A 25,356-nucleotide genomic window follows, 5' to 3' on the forward strand; every position below is an offset into this window, starting at 1 on the left:
AGTTGCTTTGACAAGCATGATTTTTAAGTTTAAATTAGTCTAGTTTAAATTAAAGATAATTAAATTGATCTATTAGCTGTTTACTTCTTCCAGAATCTGCTATGTAATCGTTAGAAATAAATAAGTACTCAGGGGAAGTCCACATACCACATATAATTAAGAAAAATCTAATAGGTTATCGTTATGAAGTAAATATCGTAATATTTATTGATTTTATCCTGTTTTAAGTTGTTTCTTCTTATATATTTTTGCATTGCTGAGGACGGCCCTTGGACATAGGGCCGAAATATTCATTCTAATTTGTTTCCCACTGTCCTGAGAAATTCCCTATTGTTCTTCTTGTCTTTGTTGTTTGTGACGAAGAAAGATTGGTATTCAAAGTGATTTTGGTTTTTCCAACCCTAAAGCTCTTTTAAAGGTAAAAAGTTTAAGGGATAAAAAGCAAAAATCAGCAAAAGCAGTTCAACTTGTTTGAAACCCTGTCTGAACATTTATTTTACTTCAAACTCAATAAGTAAGGAGCAACTCGACCCAATACCAGGTATCCTTTTCTCATTCCACACATTCGTTCTATGACGAAAAAATAAACGTTTTTCCAATAAACGTTAAAAATAATAAATGGATAAATCCATTTATTTAGACAATTACCTAGACTTTTGTACCTTTTTTCACTGTCTAAATAAATAGATTTATCCCCATTTGAACGTCACTTTGACTTTTGTATCTGTCTTCACTGTGTAAAGAAATGGATTTGTCCCCATTTGAACGTTTATTTGTTCGGCCCAATGTCAACTGAAGCTCTAAAAAAGGGAATTTTGATAATATTAGATACAACAAAAAAAATGGTTTTTTACTACTCTGATTGGGAATATGTAAAATTTATTGAGTTTAATATTACCCATCAAAAGCTGGAAAACAGCCCCAAAAAGTCAAACAGTTTTAATGAAAATCACGCCTTAAAATTCAACATAACGAAGTACTCGTCATGTATTGTGCCTATTAACACATAGGCCCGATAGTTTGGAATCCATTCCCAGAGTATATAAGAGAGTCTGAGAGTCTCCCACAGCTTGAGCGCCAGTTGAAAATGCATTTTTTGGATAATGAACTATCAAGATGGTGGAGAGAAGCGTATTGAATGACAGTGGGCTATCCAGAATTTCTCAGGCTTTTTTTGTATTTAATTAGTTAGTATTATTGATTAAAGTAACATGAATGTAGTCGCTATTACAAGCCAGAACGGCCTTTTTGCGACTAATTGGTATGTATGTGATATAAAGGTTTTAAATGAAAATCTACCTACCTACCTACTCTACTGTTAAGCTCCTATCTACAAAAATGTGGAAATTTATGTTTTTTGCCAGAAGAAAGATCATAAATTCGTGTAAATTTTTTTTCTGGGCTGATAGTATAAACCAGGGTTTATAGATGATCAAGGAAAGGGCTTATTCGAACGGAAATCAAAAGTTCTAGTGCCCGTTTTAGCTACCAAAAAAATTGGAGGGCAACTAGCCCACCTCACGCTCCTCTTTTTTCCCAAGGACATCCGATCAAAATTTTTAGACAGGCATTTGATTTAGCCAAGTTTGAAAGTCTAATAGCTAAGCCTTTGGGGATGACGTGACCCCTCATAGTCCTTAAGGAAAAGGCTCTAAGCTACGTAATTTATTCATTGTTTGAATTTAGTATTTGTTATTGGGAAATGCACGCAAGTTTTTGGGAAGTTTTCAGTGTGGGAGGGGCAAACTTTCCACGCGGAGAATCATCTGTAGGTAGGGAAGTTTCTGGGGGATTTTCAAGAGGAAGCCAAGAGGGAGAGAAGGGGATTTCCTGGAAAGGTTTGGAGAGCGGTCAGAAATAAAATAATTTGACACCAAATAGGCTCTAATTAAACTACGCTAAATTTTGACTTTTTATCACAGTTCCTTAAAAAAAAAGACTACTCAAACATACGCCGTTGAATTTCAATGGAAGTATTTGTTAAGAACTTTAAGATTTTAGCGTAAATAGCGAGAATAGAGGAAAAGGCAGCCCCCCCCCGCTAATATACGGAATAATTGCTCTTCGTTTTAAGTTTTAATGTTGCTCCTTACTTTCAGTTACAAAAACTTGTTTTTTCTTTATTCAGTTCAATCAATAGAAAGAGGTTATGTCTGCACTTTTGCCAGCAACTCATTTTATAGAAGTAGCCAAAACAAGAAATGGACGAATAAAAAAAAAAAAAAAAGATACTGGAATCTGATGATTTGTGTTTAATACTTGCAGTTAGTATTTCTCGGCATTTAAAATGAAAATTCTCTTTTTTTTTGGTCTCACTGCAATTGTTTCAATTCAATAGGATGAAATCAGCTGGATATAACGAATTAAAACTACCACAAAAATTTTTGAATAAATTATCTTTACCATTTGCCACCAAGTATAATTCTAATTGTCAAGTAAAATTAATAATACAACATACTACCTTTTATCATACCATCTAGCTTTCTTTGCACAACCCCAAATGAGGTTTAAAAGTTGGTAAACACTGGAAAAGCGCATGTTGTCAAGGGTCAAAGAAATGTATCTATAATTAACTTTTGAATTATAAAACAAAACTTATCACCTACTCTATTTTTTTCTTTAAGCGTTGAATAAACAGCTGTTTAAATAGTTGTTTTTCGAACGAAAACGGCAGTTTTCACTTTTTACCAAAAACCAGCACAGAAAAAGGTCCCTTGTTTTTGTTGACCTGTTCTGTCTCTATACTGTTTCATTCAAGGCCTGTTTATTTTTTATCTTTTATTTCCAATATATTAAGCACAGTTGATTGGATGAATTGGTACCCTGTATCTTTAAAATTATTAGGGAAAATAAAATGCATTGATAAAACGCATTGTCAATGTCAGTGGGGGAGGGGTTTGGCCCCTTGTGTTCTGGTTAAGTATTTACCTATATAACTACTCAAGATGAAGACACAATCCTTTGACATTTAGGCATGGATATAAGTCTCTTTTTCTCTCCTGTACAAGTTGTTAGACAGAAGACTGGAGATGGAAGTTATTTTTCTTGACCTTTTCATCTTTGGTCCTTATAGCTTTTGTCTGTATTCTATTAGGAAGTTTGACCACGTAACTAGATCTTTTTGAGAGGGCTTAGGAATTCATTTCCCTTGAGTTCTCGCCGCGCATCTTTGAAAAGGATCAGTTGCTTTCCCCTCCAGTAGCTTTGTTTGCTCTCTTCTTTTCTTCTTTCATTAACTTGTCTCCTTTTGGGACTGACGTATAGCCTTCTCCTTATTAAACTTTTTGTAAACTTTGGTCTTAATGTTGTAGTTCTCTTATACTTTTGTTGGTTTTGTCTTTATTCTACTAGTTTGACTCTTTCTCTCAACACTGCTTTTTAAAATAGTAAAAAACTTTAGCGTAAAAAGCGGGGCGTTGATGAGGAAGCAGCCCCTTTCATATACGAAGTAATTTCTGTTCGTTTTAAGTTTTAATGTCGCTCCTTACTTTCAGCTAAAAAAAAATTTTTTTTTTTATTTAATTTCTGAACGTTTTTGAATCAATGCATGTTTTGATTTTGGTTCTCCGCAGAGGAATAATTAACACGAAATTTGCAAGTTTTTTTTTTTTTTTTTTTTTTTTTTGCTAAATGGCTTTCTCATAGTTTTGATCGAATGATTTTGAGAAAAAAGGAACGGTGGAGGAAGCCTAGTTGCCCTGCGATTTTTTGGTTACTTGAAAAGGCAACTAGAACTTTCAATTTTTACGAATGTTTTTATTAATAAAAGGTAAACGTAACTTATAAATTAGCTTACGTAACGAACTTTTGTAATCTCATGTTTTTATTACACATATGAGGGGTTCACCCCCTCGTCAGTACCTCGCTCTTTGCACTAAAGAAAACATTAAATTTGTCCCAATTCATTAAGAATGATCCCTGAATCACAAAAGCCGTAGAATAAATAGTTAAAATCACTAAAAATACTTTAGCGTAAAGAGCGAGGTATTAGGAGGAGGTGAGCCCCTCATATGCGTAATAATTTCTGTTCGTTTTAAGTTTTAATGCTGCTCCTTACTTCCAGTTGAAAAAACTTTTAATATTTATTTTTTATTGTTTTTTTTAAATAATGCTAGAAAATCCTGCGCTCCCTTCATGGAAATTTTCTTCCCGCATGACCAATTCCTCGATGGAAAGTTCCCCCAAAATATCCCCCTCTTTTCAACCCCTCCCCCCAGCGAAAAAATCCCCCTGAAAACGTCTGTACACTTCCCAATAAGCATTACTATAGGTAAGCACTGGTCGAAGTTTGTAACTTGTAGCCCCTCCCACGGGGATTGCGGGGGAGTAGTTAGTAGTAGTTGCGGGAGAAGACATAGTTACAAGGTTTTTCGACTACGCTGAATAAAATGGCTATCTCAGAATTTTGATCCGTTGACTTTGGGAAAATAATTAGCGTGGGAGGGGGCCTAGGTGCCCTCCAATTTTTTTGGCCACTTAAAAAGAGCACCAGAACTTTTCATTTCCGTTAGAATAAGCCCTCTCGCAAGATTCGAGGACTACTGGGTCGATATGATCACCCCTGGAAAAAAACAAACAAACAAATAAATACGCATCAGTGATCTGCCTTCTGGCAAAAAATACAAAATTCCACATTTTTGTAGATAGGAGCTTGTAACTTCTACAGTTGGGTTCTCTGATACTTTGAATCTGATGGTGTGATTTTCGTTAAGATTCTATGACTTTTAGGGGGTGTTGCCTCCTATTTTCTAAAATAAGGCAAATTTTCTCAGGCTCGTAACTTTTGATGGGCAAGGCTAAACTTTATGAAACTTATATATTTAGAATCAGCATTAAAATGCGATTCCTTTGGTGTAGCTATTGGTACCAAATTTCCATTTCTTGGCGATTTGATTACTATTGAGCCGGGTCGCTCCTTACTACAGTTCGTTACCACGAACTGTTTGACAAGAATATGATATATATATATATATATATATATATATATATATATATATATATATATATATATATATATATATATATATATATATATATATATATATATATTTAAATATATTTAGTGTCTGAAGTTGTGTTCATTTGTTTGTAAACATCAACGTAAAAATTTAAAGTCTTTTCATCAGGGAAACTATCAGAGGGATACTTTCTTCATGCGGAAAAAAGGCAAAAGATGCGCGCTAGCCTTCATAATCTAAGCTGGCGGTGCTGATCTCCGTTTCATTGACCTTCAATATGGCCTTTCTTCATCTGTGGTGCTTTATTAAAACTTTTAATGCAACTTCTCGGTCGAAAATGGGGCAACTAGTTTTATTGCTTTGCTCATTGGATTTTGGTATATTCTTCTTTTGACTCTTGAAGGTGTGCCACCCTATAATAGAACAATGATATACAACCTTTTTGCTTAGTTGGACCGTTTGAAAAAATCTAGCATTTTTTTGTGGAATATCTGACCTGTCAAAGAAATGAGAATTAGTAGAGATGTCTCCCAAACAGTCTATGCTGTCAAAAAATGTTACTAGTGTTTCTTTGAAAGAATTTTGAAATGAAGGCTCTGAAACTACCTAAAGTCTTACACCCTTGACAATTTACAAAACAGAAAACATAGTGAATAATGTTTAGTGCAGGAACAATGCCCTATATTTTCCTCACGGAAAATTAATGAATGATCTGGGTTTACTAACGCTAGTTTCAAGAATAAAGTTCGAACGTCGAAGTCTGAAGTCTAAACAGCATATTTAACCATATTTATTTTGTCATTAGATTCCTGACTTGGTGTTACTTTAAAATACAGTGTCAAAGAAATACGGTTAGAAGTTAGTTCAGAGCCTCGCTGATGTGGGTATTACTTCTTAGATTACCTGGTCGTGGACGACCAGCTGAAGAATATATCAGTATCAGTATAATACTTCCCACCAACATGAGACAGGCAAAAAGAAATCTCAGGACATATATTTGTAAGATGTAACATTAAAACAGAAATGACATTCACGATCCATTGATTTCTTCGAACTGGTTAGGAAAACATCAAAATTTGAAGTTTTTTGAACTAATTAAGAAAACCAGGCTTAAAGAGATGCACTAGTTATCGTGCAATTTTCGATCCAGGTATTTCATGTTGAATGAAATATAATGGTTTTCAGGTTTCATTGAAGCTGAACCAAATAGATAAGTATGATTGAGAGTAGGATGCGTAGTAGTCCGTTTTTTTTTTTCTTCTCTACAAAGCTAAGAAACGTCGGTTGTCATTATGTAGCATATCCAATGAAGAGGGGAGTCGAATAAAGAAATATTAATGATGTATACCAGATGTTAGAGCTTTTTTGCATGACTGAACTTATCTTTCAAACAAGACTATTTTTGTAGTTTTTCTTGTTTTTTTTTTATCGAGCTATTTAATTAAAATAAAAGACATTTTTTTACGCTACAGTTCCAATACCGTGATCTAACTTTTTAAAAGCAAGGTCACCTGATTTTAGGTCATAGTTTATTAAGTTATTTTTTTATGATCTTAAGTGACAGAACATTGATCAGGTGTTGGCACATTTCTAAAACTGCATAGATAAAATTGCTAGTGGCTAAATATAAAAGTGAAGGGACATGTATACAACATATTTGACCGACATAAACAGATATATCTGTCAGAGATTCTTGATGGTGTGTTTGACAAAACTATTCTTTAATTTTATTTTTCCAGATATATCTGTTCCTAAATAGTAATCTTGGTTACATTTCTTGTTTGCTGATTACAACCATTTTAAGCTCCAAGTCATTTGATTCTCAAATTTTCTGGTTTCTTCTTCAGTTTTCCTTTCGTCTCTTTTCCTTTTGTTTATTCATCACTTTGTCTCCACTGCTTCAAATAGCTCCCATGATGCCTCTTGGGATGTCTTGTCACCTTATTCCATTTCATTCTTAAGCTCTTAAAGAGAAATTGAGATTTCTCCAATTTCTCTCTTGTCCTAGGGATCAGTAGCGCAACTCCCCCTGGCCTTCCAGATAGGGGAAAATGTTTCCCTTGATTCAGTTCATGTCTATAGGTGCAAAATATTCATTTGATATCGACTGGGATAACGTTTCAAATATCTTCGCTTTTTGGCAAACCTAGTTTCGATTTGATGTGGGAGCAAGGGGATACATTCCAAAGGCGTTTTGATGTGAGATTTTATTCATTTCTTTCTCTTTAGTAGAATGTAGTGTTCAGAATTTAGTTCTCCTGTAAACCTAATTTTACATCAGGCTCTGAAACTGCTAATGAAAAGCCTAACTCTAAGCTGTGCAATTTTCATAAGCTGCAATTATATACTATTTTACGATCGACAGCAGAGTGTTTCCTAATAGGAGTGTTTAGGGATGAAAATAGTCAAGAAAGTAATCCTCCCCCCCCTTCCTTAGAAACTGTCTCACGGGCTGACTCTCCCCCATACCAAAATAACTTGCGTTTCTAAGAGTCTATGAACTCTAGGAACACTGGAAAAAATCTTAACTTCGCCTTAGTGATTAAGAATTACCTTAAAAATTCCTTGCTCCATGTAAATTTTGTCTGTATTAAAAAAAAAATTCCGTTAGATTGTGTAATGCAATCCGTAATTTTGTTTTAAACGTTTGTGGGTTAAAATTTGTAGCTTGTACCTATTCGATGGCCGACGACAATTTTAAGGGCGGTTTTAAAATCGTCAACTAGTTGTTTTAAAGGCAGGAATTGCAACCAAGCTGAGAGTGAACTACGGCCCATAGTTGCTAAAATTCAAATAATGATTGTTAAAGGCATTGTCCGTTGACATGTATTTCCCTTGTAAAACATTCTTGAAAATAAACCGGAATTATGAGGTACATCCTCCAGGTCTAATATCGAGCAGTTTCCTCTTGCTTAATCAAACAGTTCGGGGTAAAAAAGTGTAAGAAAGGGTGGCCCTTGTCAATAAAACCAAAACTCTAGTAACTTGTGCCAATAATAACAAAAACTCTTAAGAAAAACTGCAGTTTATTAACGTTGTATCATAAAAAGATATAGTTTCAAATCTGTGATGTTCGTTATGTCTTTCACAATTTTTAGCGAAAGAATATTTGATTGCTAAAAGGGGGGGGGGTGCAATTTTGATGAAAGCTACACTATCAAATCAGCATGTACCCTATAACAGAGGATGCACGTTTATGTCTTTGTTTGTGTTTTACCATTTACCAGGGGCGGTACACAACCACTCGTCTTAGAGCCTTGGGAGGGGGATCATTCGGAGGAAAATTCAAAGTTTTAGTGCCCTTTCGAAGCAACAGAAAAGATCATGACACAGAGGAGTACCGATGTCTACCATCTTGCCCTGCAAAAAAAAAAAAAAAAAAAAAAAAAAAAAAAAAAAAAAAAAAAAAAAATGGCTCGGCTAAGGACAAAAGCTTTATATTTCATGTCCGGATTCCAGGTCGTACCACACGAGAGTTTTGATTTTTGTCAGTTTGTGTAGTAAAACAAAAATTTTGGTCTGATTAGGGATGAAGTGCTATCGAGTGAAAAATTCGAGACAATCAATCGTGCCAGAACTATCAAAAAGCTACACGTATAGCCTCCCAGTTACAAAGGTCCTGCTGTCATGTGGTGATGCATTTATCCCTAAAAATGTGTACAGTACTGACGAAATGAACGGTTATTGTGGAATATTTATTCAGTAATATAAACTGCTATGCAGCATTGCAATTTTATGCAGTAGCTGTAAGGGAAGCCCATTACATCTTTTTTTATGGGGAGTATACTTAAAGCATAAGAAAGTTTAATTACAGGGGAACATTTTCAAATCTACATGATAGGTCCTTCAAATAAATTTTTCGGGGAGATTTAACCCTCTTTACCTCAGAATATGATCCAGATAGAAAGCTGATAAGGTATAAACGGATCCTTCCCAAATACCCCATGTATCCTTGACATCGAGCTTTTCATACATGACACCTGTTTCACTCATGGCCTTGTTTATGTGTCTTTATCAGTCAAAAATAAAAACGTAACATTTTTATTAAAAAAATTCATACTTTCAGAAGATTGACCCCCCAGTTTCAAGTTCCCCCTCCCCCTTCTTCAAGAATGCTTCACTTTGGATTTGGACATGTCTTTGACTTCAAGTTTAGAGCAATATGTGTGTACCAAACATATGATAAGGGCTAGCGAGGGGTGGAGGGTGAGGGTAACATCTAGAAAACTTCTATTTTATTGTGTAAAGTAAACGCGCCTAAATGAGCCTTTATTCTCGAAGCTTCATTACATAACAATACCGTTATAACACGTATTATACAGTTTGAATTCAGCATATGAACCAGATGGTTCAGAGAGCGGCGTACCCTCTAATATTTAGGTCACTGAATATTAAACAGTCCGTGGTAACGAACTGTAAGTAAAGAGCGACCTGGCTCAATAGTAACCGAAACTCTAAAAAAGGAATTTTGATACCAATAGGCATATCAAAAGAAGTGGCCAAATATATATGTTTCATTAAGTTTAGTCTTACCCAGTAAAAGCTACGAGCCTAAGAAAAATTGCCTGATTTTCACTAAAAGGGGGAAAGACCCTCTAGAAGTCACAGAAGTCACAGTTTGAATTATATCCCAATGCTTTGAAAACAACTCCAGAAACACAAGGACCGTTTAATTAGAACAATAAGTAACTTTTTAAAGTACCAACAAACTTTTAGCATGAAGAGCGATGTGTTGAGGAGGGTGCAACCCCCCTCAGATACGTAAAAATTTCTGTTCGTTTTAAGTTTTAATGTTGCCCATTACTTTTAGTTGAAAAATTTGTTGTTTTTTTTTAATTTAGTAATATTAAAAAGACTAACATATTTTAGATTAAAAAAGCAACAACATTATAACGATGCCTCCTGAATGAAAGGACTTATATATTTTCATATGCTTATATACATATATATATATATATATATATATATATATATATATATATATATATATATATATATATATATATATATATATATATATATATATACATATATATATATATATATATATATATATATATATATATATATATATATATATATATATATATATATATATATATATATATATATATATATCTTAAAGTGAATATGGGATTGTCTCTTCAGAGGCAAAATAATAAGTTTTTTCACGAAACAATCAATATTTAATCCTTGTGTTTTTCAAACAGTTCGTGGTAACGAACTGTAGTAAGGACGGACCCGGCTCAATGGTAACCGAAACTCTAAAAAACGGAATTTTGATAACAAGAGTTACTAAAATATATAATTTGAAATATATAAGTTTCATCAAGTTTGATCTCTGTAAAGAGATCATAATCCACATTTTCTTGAAGAGTCTCAGCTATTTCCTGATCAGAGTCTTGGCAATTTAGTTTTGAAATGCTGCTTGCATCTAGTTCCGGTCGATAGAGAGGATCATATATTTTTTCTGAATCAGAAGATAGATCCTCCTCGCTAGAAAAAAAAAACTATAGCTCAAGTCTTGAGTACACCAGTCAGAAAAGTTACTACATTTCAGCCTTTCAATCTAGAGGGGGGGGGATCTTTCGACAAAGAAGGAGGGTGTGTACGAAAATTTTTCGATACTTTTTAAACATATCTTTCGATCTTTTTCAAATGTACAAATTCTATCTCATAAAATCCCTAAACCAGTGTTAAAAGTGGAGTTTATAGTCCGTCTAGGGGAGAAAGGGATCTTCATAATATTATAATTGCAACACATCATAAAGGAGAAGCACCCAAAGATCATTACTTTAGTTAGATGGTTGTCAAGCTTCTGTATGTTCTGTTTGGGTTAGATCACTTAGATCTTTAAGGGTATGTCCAAGCTTGGCAGTGCGCTAAAGTTTGACTCTTTCTCCGAACTCTATTTTTAAAACAGTAAGAAACTTAGCGTAAAGAGCGGGGCGTTGAGGAGGAAAAGCTCCTCTCATACACGGAGTAATTTCTGTTCGTTTTAAGTTTTAATGCTGCTCCTTACTTTCATTTAAAAAACTTGTTTTTTTTATTTAATTTCTGGGCGTTTTTGAATTAATGCATGTTTTCATCTTGGCTCTCCGCACATAAATAATTAAAACGAAATTTGCATGTTAATTAATTTCAATTAATCGGAAGATTTTTGAGAAAAAAGGAGCGAGGGAGGAGGCCTAGTTGCCCTCCAAGTTTTTGATTACTTAAAAAAGCAACTAGAACTTGTAATTTTTTACAAACGGTTTCATTGGTAAAAAATATACGTAACTTACGAATTAACTTACGTAACGACCTTCTATATTCGTATGTTTTTATTGCGTATATGAGGGGGCTCAACCCTCGTCGATACCTCGCTCTTTACACTAAAGCTTAGATTTTGTTCCAATTCCTGAATCACAAAGGCCGTAGAATAAATAGTTGAAATTACTAAAAATACTTTAGCGTAAAGAGTGAGGTATAACGAGGAGGTAAACCCCTCATATGCGTAATAATTTTTGTTCGTTTTAAGTTTTAATGCTGCTCCTTACTTTCAGTAAAAAAACTTTTCTTATTTATTTTTTTATTGTCTTTTCAAATAACGCTAGAAAATCCTGCGCCCCTTTCATTGAAATTTTCTTCCTCCATGAGAAGTTTCTCCATGGAAATATCCTCCCACGTAACCCCCCCCCCCCTCTCAACTCTCTCCACTAAACCAAAGAATCTTCCTCAAAACGTCTGTACACTTCCCAGTAACCATTGCTACACGTAAACACAGGTCAAAGTTTGTAACTTGCAGCCCCTCCCATGGGACTGCGGGGGAGTAAGTCGTCCCTAAAGACATAGTTATTAAGTTTTTCGACTATGGTGAATAAAATGGTTATCTCAGAATTTTGATCGGCTGACTTTGGTGGGAAAATGAGCATGGGAGGGGGCCTAGGTGCCCTTCAATTTTTTTGGTCACTTAAAAAGGGCACTAGAACTTTTAATTTCCGTTAGAATGAGCCCTCACTCGACTTTCTAGGGCCACTCATTCGATACGAAAAAAAAAACAAAAAAAAAACAAAAAAAAAACAAAAAAACACGCATCCGTGATCTGTCTTCTGGCAAAAAATGCGATATTCCACATTTTTGTAGATAGGAGCTTGCAACTTCTACAATAAGGTTCTCTGATACGCTGAATCTGATTGTGTGATTTTCGTTAAGATTGTATGACTTTTAGGGGGTGTTTGCCGCTATTTTCTAAAATAAGGCAAATTTTCTCAGGCTCGTAACTTTTGGTGGGTATGACTGATCTTGATGAAACTTATATAATTAAACTCAGCATTAAAATGCGATTCTTTTGATGTGATCCATTTTTAGAGTTTCGGTTTCTATTGAGCCAGGTCGCTCCTTACTACAGTTCGTTACCACGAACTGTTTGACAGTAAGTTTGAGACGGATGTTTTAAAGTTTTAGACCAATGTTTTAAGCCTTTTTTATACCCCATGTTTTGGTCATTTTCAGGAGCTCAAAAAGTGCTTGAATTTGTGATAGAAGCGATTATTATATTCGTAAAGAACATAAAAAAAGGCATCGAGTTGTAAATTCACTTTATTTGTAAGTCAATAATATTAACTGCGAAAGATTTACCGACCGGCTGCTCCATTACAAGGAAAATATGATCATAGCCAAGATTTGTTCTGAACGCTGATTCGCACCAAAAATCATAACAAATCAGGTATTTTATGACATCAAATTATATTCTATATATATAATATAATATAAACAATATAATATATATTATACTCTTGGAACAAAATATTAGTAAATTCCACAAAAATGAAGTACCTGGGTTCCTGTAAATATTGTACAGCTTGTGCAGATGTAAATAATGTCCGTTTAGGTCTCATTGTGAAACTTATACTAAATCTTTTCTTCTTCGAAAGTGCACGTCGACGGAGTTACGACAAAAATACCGACGTAATTTTCCCATCTGAGATACGACAAAACCGCTCTCAACAAAACAGCAAATTGTGAGATACGATAAACGAGAAATCTAAAATTGAGGCACTTCTAGTTGAGATACAATAAAATAGTCGACGGAATCGGATAGAGCAAAAAATTTCACATTAGATGGCAGTCTTAACTCCACTTCCCGAAAAAGTTGCAGATACGACAAAACCGCTCTCAGGGGATGCATTGTTTATATATAGTAATGGTTATTGGGAAGTTTACAGATCTTTTCAGGGGGACTTTTTCATGTTGGGGGATGGGAGTAGATTGGGGGAGGGGATTACGTAGGAAGATCTTTCCATGGAGGAATTTATCGTGAGGGAAGAAAATTTCCATGAAGGGGTGCAGGATTTTCTAGCATTATTTATAAAAATACGCTGAGAAAATAAATAAAAAAAAAGTTTTTCAACGGGAAGTAAGGAGCAGCATTAAAACCTAAAACGGACAGAAATTATCACGTATATAAGAGGTCTCGTCTCCTCCTCAATACCTCGCTCTTTACGCTAGAGTATTATTAGTCACTTCAATCTGAGGACTTGAGCCCCCTCCGAGCGATTTATCACCTGAGTAGTGAATTTGTTGAAAGATGTTCTCTTATCATGCCAAAATACACTTTTATTACATTCTTTGACACCCACCCTCCAAATCTTTTTGTGTATAGTAATTCTGGACGGGAAGCCACTCTTTCATTAAATTTATGCTTCTTTGTTCTTTTAATTATTTGTGTATAATCGGTATCTTCTGTCTCGGAAAAGCTCCTAGTTCTTGAACTTATAGTTCCCAGAGGAAAATGGAAGGAAAACTATCATAAATTTTCGGGGAAAATATATGGGATACTCATCGCTGAGCCTAGAAGTATTGACTGACTGAAATGATCCTTGTTATGAGTTGAGCAGGATAGCAGGCATACTAATTTAGAACGGCGGATATGTCTAATTAAGTTCAGAATGTGGAAGCCGCTTACAGAATTGTTTAACATATGATTCAGCCAACTGTAAAACGTCTTGGAAATATCCAGCCATAAAGCGTTTTAATACTTTTTCATCAATGCTCAAGGATTTGTTTAAAATCTTAATCCTTAAGGATTAAAGCAATATAACATCCAATGTTCTAGTATGAGATAGTTTGGCAACATTTTTCACGTAGTATTTAGAAATACTAGATTATCTAGTTAAGATTAAAAGAAAGGGCTTTTGTTTCTCAATTTTATTTTAGAATAAATAGTTTTGACAAAAAAACAAGAAAAAAACAGAACACAAGAGCATAGCAGGGATTTTCCTGGCGAGACTCAAACAGTGGGTAAGTCGCGACTATTGTGCCAATCAGAAGCTCAGGTCGAAGCCTGGCTCCATGTGCATAGCCAAAGAAGAGCATTACAATCATATCTGTCAAGATACATAATACAAAATAAGGGAAATAAACACGGAGAGGAAAAAATAACAAAAAAAAAAGAAAAAACAAAAAATGCGAATAGTTATATCAAACCATTTTTTTAGTCATTTTGCCTCAATTGAACTGGCCAACTAATATATTGCTATTAATAAAAAGTAATAAGTAAAAGTAAAAAGTATATATAAAAAGAAAAGAAGAAAAATTGACCCAAATGGCTCAATCTTTTGAAGATCCCGATGGAGTGGCAATCTCTGATGTTCTTCGGTATGGAGTTCCAAACTCTACTACATGCGTTCACGAAGAAGACAAAGTGACTTTAATAGGGATGGGAAAGTACTCATCCAAACAATAGAATATTTATTTATGTGCAGCTGTAGAGAGATTAATATTGTTCTTAAATGACAGATTCTCATCGACAAGGATTCCTAGAAACCTAACAAACCTTTTTTGTGATCGAGAAATAATACCTCTAAAACTTCGAATAATATTCAAACCAGGACATTACAAGCCAATTCTGAAAAAAAAAATTGAGACTTTGAAACATTAAGAGCGGGACAGTTTGCTTCAAACCACTCATAAGCTATGTCCATCAGTATTTGAAGCTTTATTACCGAATTATTTTGATCCCGCTCGGCACAAACAAGCGTACTATCATCAGCAAATGCAAATAAATCAACATTTTGTTCAATATATTTGAATTAGGATATGGAGCATTAGGATATAGGACCTTGGAGCATCTCATATAGCCGAATATAAGTCGTTGGCATATACAATGTAAAGCAAAGGACCAAGGATAGACCTGTGTGGACCTTACAAGTCGACCTTCATGAAGCGTTAATAAGTAGCAGGCTAACAATAAGCACTTCTCCCTTTTTCAGTTTGAAATGCCTAGAAACGTTGAAAAGCAAATATTTTCAATTTCGAGGGCAGATCCTTGATGTCAAAGCACTTCAACATGAGCTTCTGGGCACCTTTCATGGGCGTCTAAAAAAAGAGCTCGCCATGTTTTTAACTTCTTAATTGAATTTAACAAAAAAGATTTTATTTTTTTGCTGGTTTAGGCTTTTGTCCGCCACTGAGTTACTAATAAGAATCAGTTTAAATTAGAAATTACCTATTGAAGAGAAAATTCACTGAAAACACTGCATGAAACTAGGCTATTGAGTGAGCTTCAAGAGAAGAATGGCCATTGTTTTTGTTTTGTAAAACTCCGAAACTTTTGTCGCCCAAAGGTGGTTTCTGCTCCAGACTTAGAGGGTTCAAACTTAACTTTTAATTTGGATATAATGGAGTGGAGGAACACTTGGGGGTATACTTCTTTTCAAAAAGTAGTTTTAAGACATCCTATGGTTTTGTACACTACTTCCATGACTAAAAACTCGTTGCCGCACGAGTCCCCGGAAGCCAACATAGCTGTGAACGCTCCTCCTCTACTATACCCTGTTCAGAGCTTCATTCGGTATCCACTCCCATGAAGCTGCTCACTGACGTCTTCTCGCCCCAGTCGAGTAACGGCCCATTCACCGTGAGATTTTATTAACACCCAGTTTTAGTCAGTGCTAATTTGGTCAATCAGAATTTTTATGAAAAATCAGTAGCCAATCAGAATACTGTTCGGCTCCATCAAAGACTTGATTGGCTCAAATTAGTGCTAGCTAAATATTAGTCTTAGTAAAATCTCACTGTGAATGTGAGAATGGGCTTCAAGACTTTCGCTTCGTTTGGCCCAGCTGGACTGCTAAAAAGTACGATTTTTGACAACCTATCAGAAGTGCTTTGACTTTTTGCATTCGATTCTCCATATTTTCATTCCAGCTTTCTAAAATTCCTTATTTTGAGGTATGATTTCTCCCTATTTTTCTCTCTAGAAATAAAAGAATATTTTGCCCCAGATTTCCACAGAATTTATATGAAAAAAACAGCGCAATTTCAAATTGTTGCTTTTTTCTTGAGATAGTAATAGCATATAATATCTTTTACACTAACGGTAAAACATTTTTAAAAAAAGCTCAAATAAATGTTATCTCCAGGACTTCATCCCAAGTAGCGTTTGCCCTCGTCGTGAAGTCAGCGATAGCTTTCGGCATCCTGACAGTTCATTAAGTTTTGTATTCGTTTTCCAACAGTAATTGACTCTAATTAGTGAGACTGCGGTGACATTCTCGAGACTATTTCATTTTGATCAATTTCAGGAAGCTCAGCAAACGCTCAGCTGGAACATTGCTAAAAGGTAACGAGAAGATTAGTGATGTGAACCTCCGCAGTTCTGGGTACTTGATATCGTCACCGCACGATAATGGTCTTCAGACCATTTATCTTTTTCCAGCATTGCTCCTCTGACAGTTCTTCAAGTAGGGCATATCCCGAATGAAGCTCATATCAGTCATTACCTGTGATCTTCATTCTACGTCCTTTTTTGGAGGAAATACTTTTTTATTAGAACAGGATGTCTCACAAAAAGTGGTCTTTGAGATTTTGGTTTTTATTTACTTGCATTACAAATTTCATAAATGTAGTCTTCAAACTTGAACTGGTTTGATCTAGTTGATTAGGACTACATAGTATTTTCAACAAGACTGGTAGAAGAGATCAGTGTTATCACGTGGGTCTTGAGAATCTTTGAGTTCTTGCAAGGAAACGGTTGCTTCCATTCAAGTGAATCCGTCAGTTCACGCTTTTTTATATGGAAACTTGAAAAGGCGCGATTTTGCGCTATATTTTTTTTTTCTTCATCTTCAAAGACTATTGCCCACGTCATTAAACAAAGAGGTGTTTTCCCAGATATTATCCCAAAGGAACCAATCCTAGAAAATTGTGGCCTAAGAATTTTTTCTTCCGAGTTTTGCCATCTTCCCTAGAAAAATAACTCTGAGACACAGAGGTCTACCCGTGCCACATCTCACATGTCATTCTATAGTAGGTATGACGTAACTGGGCATTCGTAACTGGGCAGTCCGAGGATTTATTCAAGAGCTACAGCCATCTTGGGGCAACGACATATCAACTTGAAATTTGTCTAATTGTAATTTTGATAAGGTCACCAGTGCACAATCTTCATCCCTAATTGTCTCGCAAAAAGAATCCCTTCCAAATTTGAATTGAGCGGTGTTGCAAGGTTTCGGGGTGAAATTCTGTAAAAAACAAACGTTCGCCCTTGTTTACAGACAACACATTGATAATGAAGGTGTTCTGCATCGGTAATATAGAGGACCGATCTTTAAGTATGGACGGAAAAGATACTGAAGAGGAGGGACGAAGTATTCAGCCTTAAATAAAGGGAGAAAAGAACTGCTGAATCTCTTAAGATGGTATTTTTCATCATTCACCTCGTGGCCTGGGTTCTTCGTCCAGTGAGCTTAGCCTGAATCTAAAAGGGATTCTTATTGAGGAAAAAAAAACACTGAATCTACAGGAAGTCCTGTAGACAGGAAAAAATAATGACTACACGTAAAATACTACTTGGGTTTGGAGCAATGATTTATGAATGACGCAAATTTTTGAAACGACATCGCAAACGGGCTAAAATCTCAGGTGGCAGAAATTCATGAAGAAGACTCTCTAATCCTTTAAAAGCACATGGAAAATACCTAGGTTTAAATGATTAATATGTAAGAGATATGCTATTGTTTAAAATATATAAGCAACACTTTGGACATACATCTTTTCTTTATAGCGATTTTTCAATGGAGGTCACTTTCCTAACACACATCTTATCATTCGTTTAACAATATGCTGGTTTTAACAGTCCACCTTTATTAGGATTAATTGGAGATTCTGCCGAGGAGAGGATCCATTGCTCAAATATAATATGTTTCGAAACAGAAATGTTAGGATATTTCCTGTACTTTTACATTTTGTGGCAACATATTTTAAGCGGAAGAATTCTACAGGCACCGTCCTTTCTTCTGTGTTTACGGGAGAAAGAATATACCATAAGACGTCTAATCCTCCCCTCCCCCTGATTTTATCATTTAAACTGTTTTATTTAATTTCGTGTCTTTAGGCTATAATTTGAGGAAGTACGTGTTACAGTTAGGCGTTTACAGGTATTCGATTGTCTTATAGTGCCATTTATAGTGTTCGATTGTCTGTGAAGAAGACAGCCACATTCAGTACTATGTCTGCTTTGATTGCTTGTAGGAGATGTAAGCGTGGTCACGAGATGAAATGTTAAAAGCAAAAATAGTTGGAATGAAACCTTATTATGAAGCTTGTAGAATGAATATCGACAATAATGTTTGCCAAAGTTGGGAGTAAAACAGAAATACTAAATATAGCATTTTCCTTCTAATGCAATAGAAATTAAAAATCTTTATACGCAAACAAGAAGAAGGCGAGTAAAAACAACGGGTATAAAAATAAGTTTATTGTATTGTTTATTTCTACTTGCAGAATGTACTTCGGGAGCTTGAGCAGAAAAAGCCACAATTGGATGACCTTGTAGAAGCAGCTGAAGGACTAAAAAGGGATAGTGCTAGACATAATACACATGGAAAAGGTACATAAAATTCTTTTTTAGTGCCCTTTTTTCTGTTTATTTTAATCCATGTGTGTACTGGCTAGGCAAGTATCAGCTACCATGGAAACGAAAATATAGCGAGTAGAGAAGATCCTCCTTCATAAATGGAATAAGCAATTATTTTTACATAGTGGTGGATAATTCTTTATTATTAAAAAATAAATGATGGTTTCGGAGAAATTAGCTTTTGTAGCTGGGACAACTGGTACAGCAGATAATATTACTTTATATATATATATATATATATATATATATATATATATATATACATTGTGCGCTATAGCTAGCTTTATAAGTATTACTACTTAGTTTAAAGCTTTTTTTAATGGAGAGTAAAGAGAGGCATTAAACCTTTAAACAAAAAGAATTCATCCCGTACTTAAGGGAGGTGCACCTCTTCTTCGTCCCCTCCCCCCACTGTTATTACTAAAATTCTGTATTGTCATTCTGAAAGGACTTCCAAACGTAACAAATACAGCTTACTTACTTGCACATGTGGCAGGAATCAGTTTGTTTCCACCTTGCTCGGCATCGAAGATCCATCGAATACCCATCTTGGGAGTGGAGTTGACCCCAAGGTCCCCTGCCTCACGGGCACACGGAGCGCAATTATCGATTTATTATTATCTGCTGGGCGTGAAGCTTGGTTGCTCTTTCCTTGCGTTTAAAAAGAAAAGAGTTTTTTGTTGATTTCTTTTCACTCTAATTCTGTTCACACTGTGATCCCAAGTATAAGGAGAGCTACCTCCTTTTAAGCTCTAATTTTACGCTAAAGTTTACCTTTTGCATAGCACTGCGTCGATAAACGAGGGTCGTCTAGTTTTTGTGCTCTGAAACAAAGTGACATTTTAAGAGATAAACTGTAGCTCCCGTAATAAGCGGGGAATTTTCTTCCATCAATGCCCAGACTGCATGCTTCATCCTGAGTTCACCTAGGTCCTAGATTATATATTCTTTCGAATGAAGGGTGGTCAGAGCATAAATCTACGTTCGTCCCAATGTTCATGCATTTCATATGAACACCTCTCACAGAAAGTTTGACCTTGTCTTCCCCGAAGAAAATTAGAGTTCCATTCTCCATAAAAGAATCCACCCGTCTCCACACTTATAGATAGTTCGCAACTGTGTGAACCCTACAACAGTTATTAAATGAACTGTTTATAGGGATTGATGTTTTACTGAGTGCTAGTATGATTTCTGAGGCTAGGGGGTTTAGAAATATCATTTTCATAGTTCCCTCAGAATAATGTTTCAGCAGTTTTCGGGCCTTTGTTGTTATTTTACGAAACAAAAGCATAATTTCGTACTTTGGTGTGGTTTGATCCATTCTTTCATGTAAAAAGATCACCAGATCTTTGAGCTTTCCATCGTAATTTTTAGCAGTAAATCATAATTTGCAAATACGGGTAGACCCCAGCGCAGCGCCTATAAGAAAAGGCCGGCAGCGGTAGGGGCAAAAACAGCAGCAGCGCCAAAAAAAAATTTCGTAAATTTTTCACGCTGCAGTCGTTGAGATTTCGGTGGCGCGCAGCCGGCGTGATCGTTTTTTACAGCGAACATTTATGTTTTGATCATTCTTTCTCAAAAAATAGGTTTAATTCATAACAGATTTTGGCCTATTCATGAGTTAGAAACTTCTCGAGTCGCTGGCTGTTATTCACAATTATCCTTAAAATTTAATATTTTGTAATTTCTTCTTTTATCATTATTAAAATAACACCAGACTTATACAGTAGAGCCTTTGGGACCTTGTTCCCAAGAAATCTTGAAGTGTTTACAATTTTCTAAGGTCAACCGCATATTTATACCATATTACATTTTTCAATTGTTGCCCCACCCACCCATACAAGTCTTACTTCCATGCTTGGCTGCAGCCTAGACCTTCCAATGTTTAAATGCCTGTTAACGGTTTTTTTTATGAATAGACAAACCAACTTTTATAACACTGATCCACTATGTAATTACATGTTTTTTAAAATACATTTGGAAGCCTGAAAGTATGGATTTTCAAACAGTTCGTGGTAACGAACTGTAATAAGGAGCTACCCGGCTCAATAAAAACCGAAACTCTAAAAGATGGAATTTTGGTACCAATAGTTAAATCAAAAGAATTGCATTTTAATGCTGATTTTAAATGTATGTTTCATCAAGTTTAGTCTTACCCATCAAAAGTTACGAGCCTGAGAATATTTGCCTTATTTCAGAAAATAGGGGAAACACCCCCTAAAAGTCATACAATCTTAACGAAAATCACACCATCAGATTCAGCATATCAGAGAACCCGAATGTAGAAGTTTCAAACTCCTGTCTACAAAAATGTGGAATTTCGCATTTTCTGCCAGAAGACAGGCCACGGATGCGTGTTTATTTGTTTTGTTTTCTTTTTTTCCAGGGGTGATTGTATCGACTCAGTGGTCCTAGAATGTCGCAAGAGGGCTCATTTTAACGGAAATTAAAATTTCTAGTGCCCTTTTTAAGTGACCAAAAATATTGGAGGGTACCGTGGCCCCCTCCCACGCTCATTTTTCCCCAGGGTCACCGGATCAAAATTCTGAGATAGCCAGTTTATTCACCATAGTCGAAAAACCTAATAACTATGTCTTTGGGGACGACTTACTACCCCACAGTTCCTGTGGGAGGGGCTGCAAGTTACAAACTTTGACCAGTGTTTACATATAGTAATGGTTATTGGGACGTGTACAGACGTTTTCAAGGGGATATTTTTGGTTGTGGAGGGGGGCGAAGTTGAGGGGGGTATGTGGGAGGATCTTTCCATGGACGAATTTGTCATGGGAGAAGAGAATTTCAATGAAGGGGGCGCAGGATTTTCTAATATTATTTTAAAAAAAAAACAATGAAAAAATAAATCAGAAAACTTTGTTTCAACTGAAAGTAAAGAGCAGTATTAAAACTTAAGACGAACAGAAATTATTACTTATATGAGGGGTTCACCTACTCGTAATATCTCACTCTTTAAGGTAAAGTATCTTTAGTAATTTCAACTAATTATTCTACGGCCTTTGTGATTCAGGGGTAATTCTTAAGGAATTAAGAGAAAATTTAAGCTTTAGTGTAAAGAGCGACGTGTTGACGAGGGGGTGAATCCCCTCATATACGTAATAAAAACATACGAATATAGAAGTTTGTTACGTAAATTAATTCGTAAGCTACGTATATTTTTTACTAATGAAAACGTCCTTAAAAAATTAAAGGTTCTAGTTGCCTTTTTAAGTAATCAAAAAATTGGAGGGAACTAGGCCTCCTCCCCCGCTCCTTTTCTCCTCAAAATCTTCGAATTAAAACTATGAGAAAGCCCTTTAGCAAAAAAAAAATATTATGCAAATTTTATTTTAATTATTTATGTGCGGAGAGCCAAAATCAAAACATGCATTAATTCAAAAATGTTCAGAAATTAAAAAAAAAAGTTTTTTTTAACTGAAAGTAAGGAGCGACATTAAAACTTAAACGAACAAAAATTACTCCCTATATGAAAGGGGCTTTTCCTCCTCAACGCCCCGCTCTTTACAAGACGTTTTTTACCGTTTTAAAAAGTCGGATTAAGAGAACGAGTCAAACTCTAGCGTTGTTAAAGCTGTCACGTGGCAACTCTTAGCAACCACATTTTACGATTTCACACTCATGTTTGGCTATATGACAAATTATATTTGATTGTGTGACTTAGCGCTTTCTACTTTATCCGTAGCCACTGGATGATAAACAATGATGTTTTTCTAAATTTTGAATTTAAAATAAGATCTATTTAAAATTTAAAATGATTGGTTTTTTAAATTCAAAATTTGTTTCTCCTCTCTCTACAAATAAACTTTTGTGGTAAGAATACTTTAAAATGTCAAACTTAGTTTCATGTATAATAACTTTATATATAGTACTCCATTTTATATAATAAATTCAACTTTTTTGAAACTGAATGAGGAGACCACAAGTCTTCAGTAATTAATGTCCTGTGACTGACATCTTTCTTTTCTCTTTTAAGATACCATTAACTATAGGTTGTGCCAAAATTATGAAAGGTTTTCTATTCTCTTTCTTACTCCTCTTTATCCAAGACTGGGCAGTAGCCTGTTTTCCAAAATGAGACTCAAGTTAAAATTTTGCAATTACAATTAGGCCTCTGCTATTAACTGTCTGTGCATTTAAAATAGTTATTATTGTATTTGGGTGAAAAATTCAAAGTAATGAAATATTTATTAAGAAAATTTAGAGAGATAGTAGTCAATCCGAACTTGTCCCAGTTAAAGACAGGATCGGGACCACAATTAGTGATAAGGAAAGAGTTAAAGAGAGGTTGGCATAACATTTTGAGAATGTGCTAAACCACGATAGAGTTGCTGGAAAAAATATAGAGAACACTGAAAAAGTTTTGGATACCTTGTTAGTGAAGGAAGATTTGTTTTGTAAGGAAGAAGTAGTGACAGTACTAAGAGGACTAAAAGATAATAAGGCATCAGGTGCTGATGCTGTGGTAAATGAGCTTCTTAAATATGGTGGCTCTGAGGTTAGAAATAAGTTACTGATGATTATGAATATGGTTTTGAAAAGGGGGAAGTACCTAGCGATTTTAGGAAAACCAAAGGTGATAAGAGTGAGTGTCATAATTACCGAGGCATTAGCCTGATCTCTGTAGGTAGCAAATTAATTAGTAATATGATACTTTTTAGAGTGAGAGATGTTGTTGACAAAGTTAAAAGATAAGAACAGTGCGGTTTTAGAAAAGGTAGAAAATGTGTCGACAAAATTTTCTCTCTTAGGTTAATAATTGAATAATTTCTGAGTTATCAAACACCTTTGGTCCTCAGTTTTATAGATTATGGGTAAGCGTTCGATTCTGTTGATAGAATAGCTTTGGCGAAGGTCTTATCCTTGTATGGTATACTAGACAATTACATCAGAGTGATTAGTGCTATGTACGGTAATAATTCTGCCGCGGTTAAGGTAGGAAATGAGGTTAGCAGCTGGTTCCATATTAAATCTGGAGTTAAATAGGGTTGTGTTCTATCCCCCTTTATATGGAATATTTTGATGGAATTTGCCTTAAGCAGCACAGGAAAGGCATTGGGAGAACACGGAATCAAATGGGGAGAAAAAAAAAACTCTCCTGTACTTAGATTATGCTGATGATTTAAGCATCCTAGATGAAAGTGTGTGCGAAATGAATGAACTTTTAGTGGTTTTGCGAGTTCAGGATGTTAGAATAGGTTTGAAAATTAATCTTCAGAAGACTAAGTCGCTAAGGCTAGGAATAATGACGTCAAAATTTGATGTTAGGCAGCACTTACCTTGGTAGTCTAATTTGTAAAGACGGTGGGAACAGTGAAGATGTTAAAAATAGAATAGCCAGGCCTAAGGTTTCTTTTTCACAGTAAAAAAAGTTTGGAAGAAAAGGAAGATAAGTTTGCAAACTAAGATTAGAATATTGGAAGCTTCAGTGATGACTGTTGTCAAATATGGCTCTGAAGCATGGGCGCTCCTAAAAGCGGATGAAGATTTGCTAGATGTTTTCCAGAGAACGGATTATACGAATACTACGGACTGTACTGGGTACTCGGCTAACTGACCGTATTTCAAACAGTAGGCTGTACGAAATGTATGGTTCAATCCCGCTTTCTAGGTCTATAATAAGATAAAGGTTGAGATGGCCAGGGTACGTTCTGCAGATGAAGAATGACAGATTGCTGCTGATTATTCTTTTTGGCCAATTAGGGCTAAACGGAAAGCTGGTCGTCCGAAGTTGGGGGGGGGGATGTCATAAAGAAAGATTCAATTGAAATGGGAACTTCCTAGGATGGTCTAAAGAGAGAGGCTGTGAGCAGATTGGGATTGAGGAGGAGCGTGTGTAGCTCTGTCGGTCTCAGGCAGCTTGGCGCTTCGGTGTGTTGTTATTAGTAGTAGTGTAATAGATATAACTGTTGCGATTGTGATTAAGGAGACCTGCATTTGTAGTTTCCTTCCCATTCATTTCTGTCGATATCTGAAATAGGTCCGCCTCCCGTAATTATACATCTTCTAGTCTACTCTTAGTTATTACACCTCCATTGGTTTTATGACAAGTAAGGAAAGACATTAAATATCCTCAGTGTTAAATTCAGGATTTAACAGTTAGTAACTTGAGAATTTTCTTAACCTCCCGTTTCAATTAACGCCTCTGTATCAGGGAATCAACACATCTGTATTTATAAACATCTGCCTATGGCAAGGACTCTAAAAATATTGATTTTATGCTATACCAAGGTGTCCTGAAGTAGAGAGGTCTCCAGTTCCTACCTGTATTTTAATCTGTCTGTTCGAAAGACAGTTGTCTATTCAATGAATGCGCTATAAGACCTAAAGCTGTATAAAAGCTCACCCTGTAAGCACAAGGAATTCTTGCAGACCATTTGTGTGCGCACTTGATTTCTAAGCAGGAAAATCGAAATGCTTACCCACACGAGGAAAGAAAAGCTCCAACATTACGGTTGACACAATAAAGAATTGACACAAATTAAT

The 25,356-nt window shown here is 35.4% G+C and overlaps 1 protein-coding gene across 4 annotated transcripts in view; it reads left to right on the forward strand.

Annotated features, from left to right (window-relative positions):
* The window catches only part of LOC136041926 (utrophin-like), a 427,919-nt gene that overhangs the window by 223,981 nt on the left and 178,582 nt on the right, over window positions 1-25,356 (forward strand). For all 4 annotated transcript variants that reach the window (XM_065726724.1, XM_065726734.1, XM_065726743.1 and 1 more), the window contains one exon: window positions 18,726-18,831. In XM_065726724.1, the coding sequence (XP_065582796.1) occupies window positions 18,726-18,831 (106 nt within the window). The remainder of the gene's footprint in view (window positions 1-18,725; window positions 18,832-25,356) is intronic.

The sequence above is a fragment of the Artemia franciscana genome, chromosome 2 (assembly GCF_032884065.1).
Source record: "Artemia franciscana chromosome 2, ASM3288406v1, whole genome shotgun sequence".
Lineage (NCBI taxonomy): Eukaryota > Metazoa > Arthropoda > Branchiopoda > Anostraca > Artemiidae > Artemia > Artemia franciscana.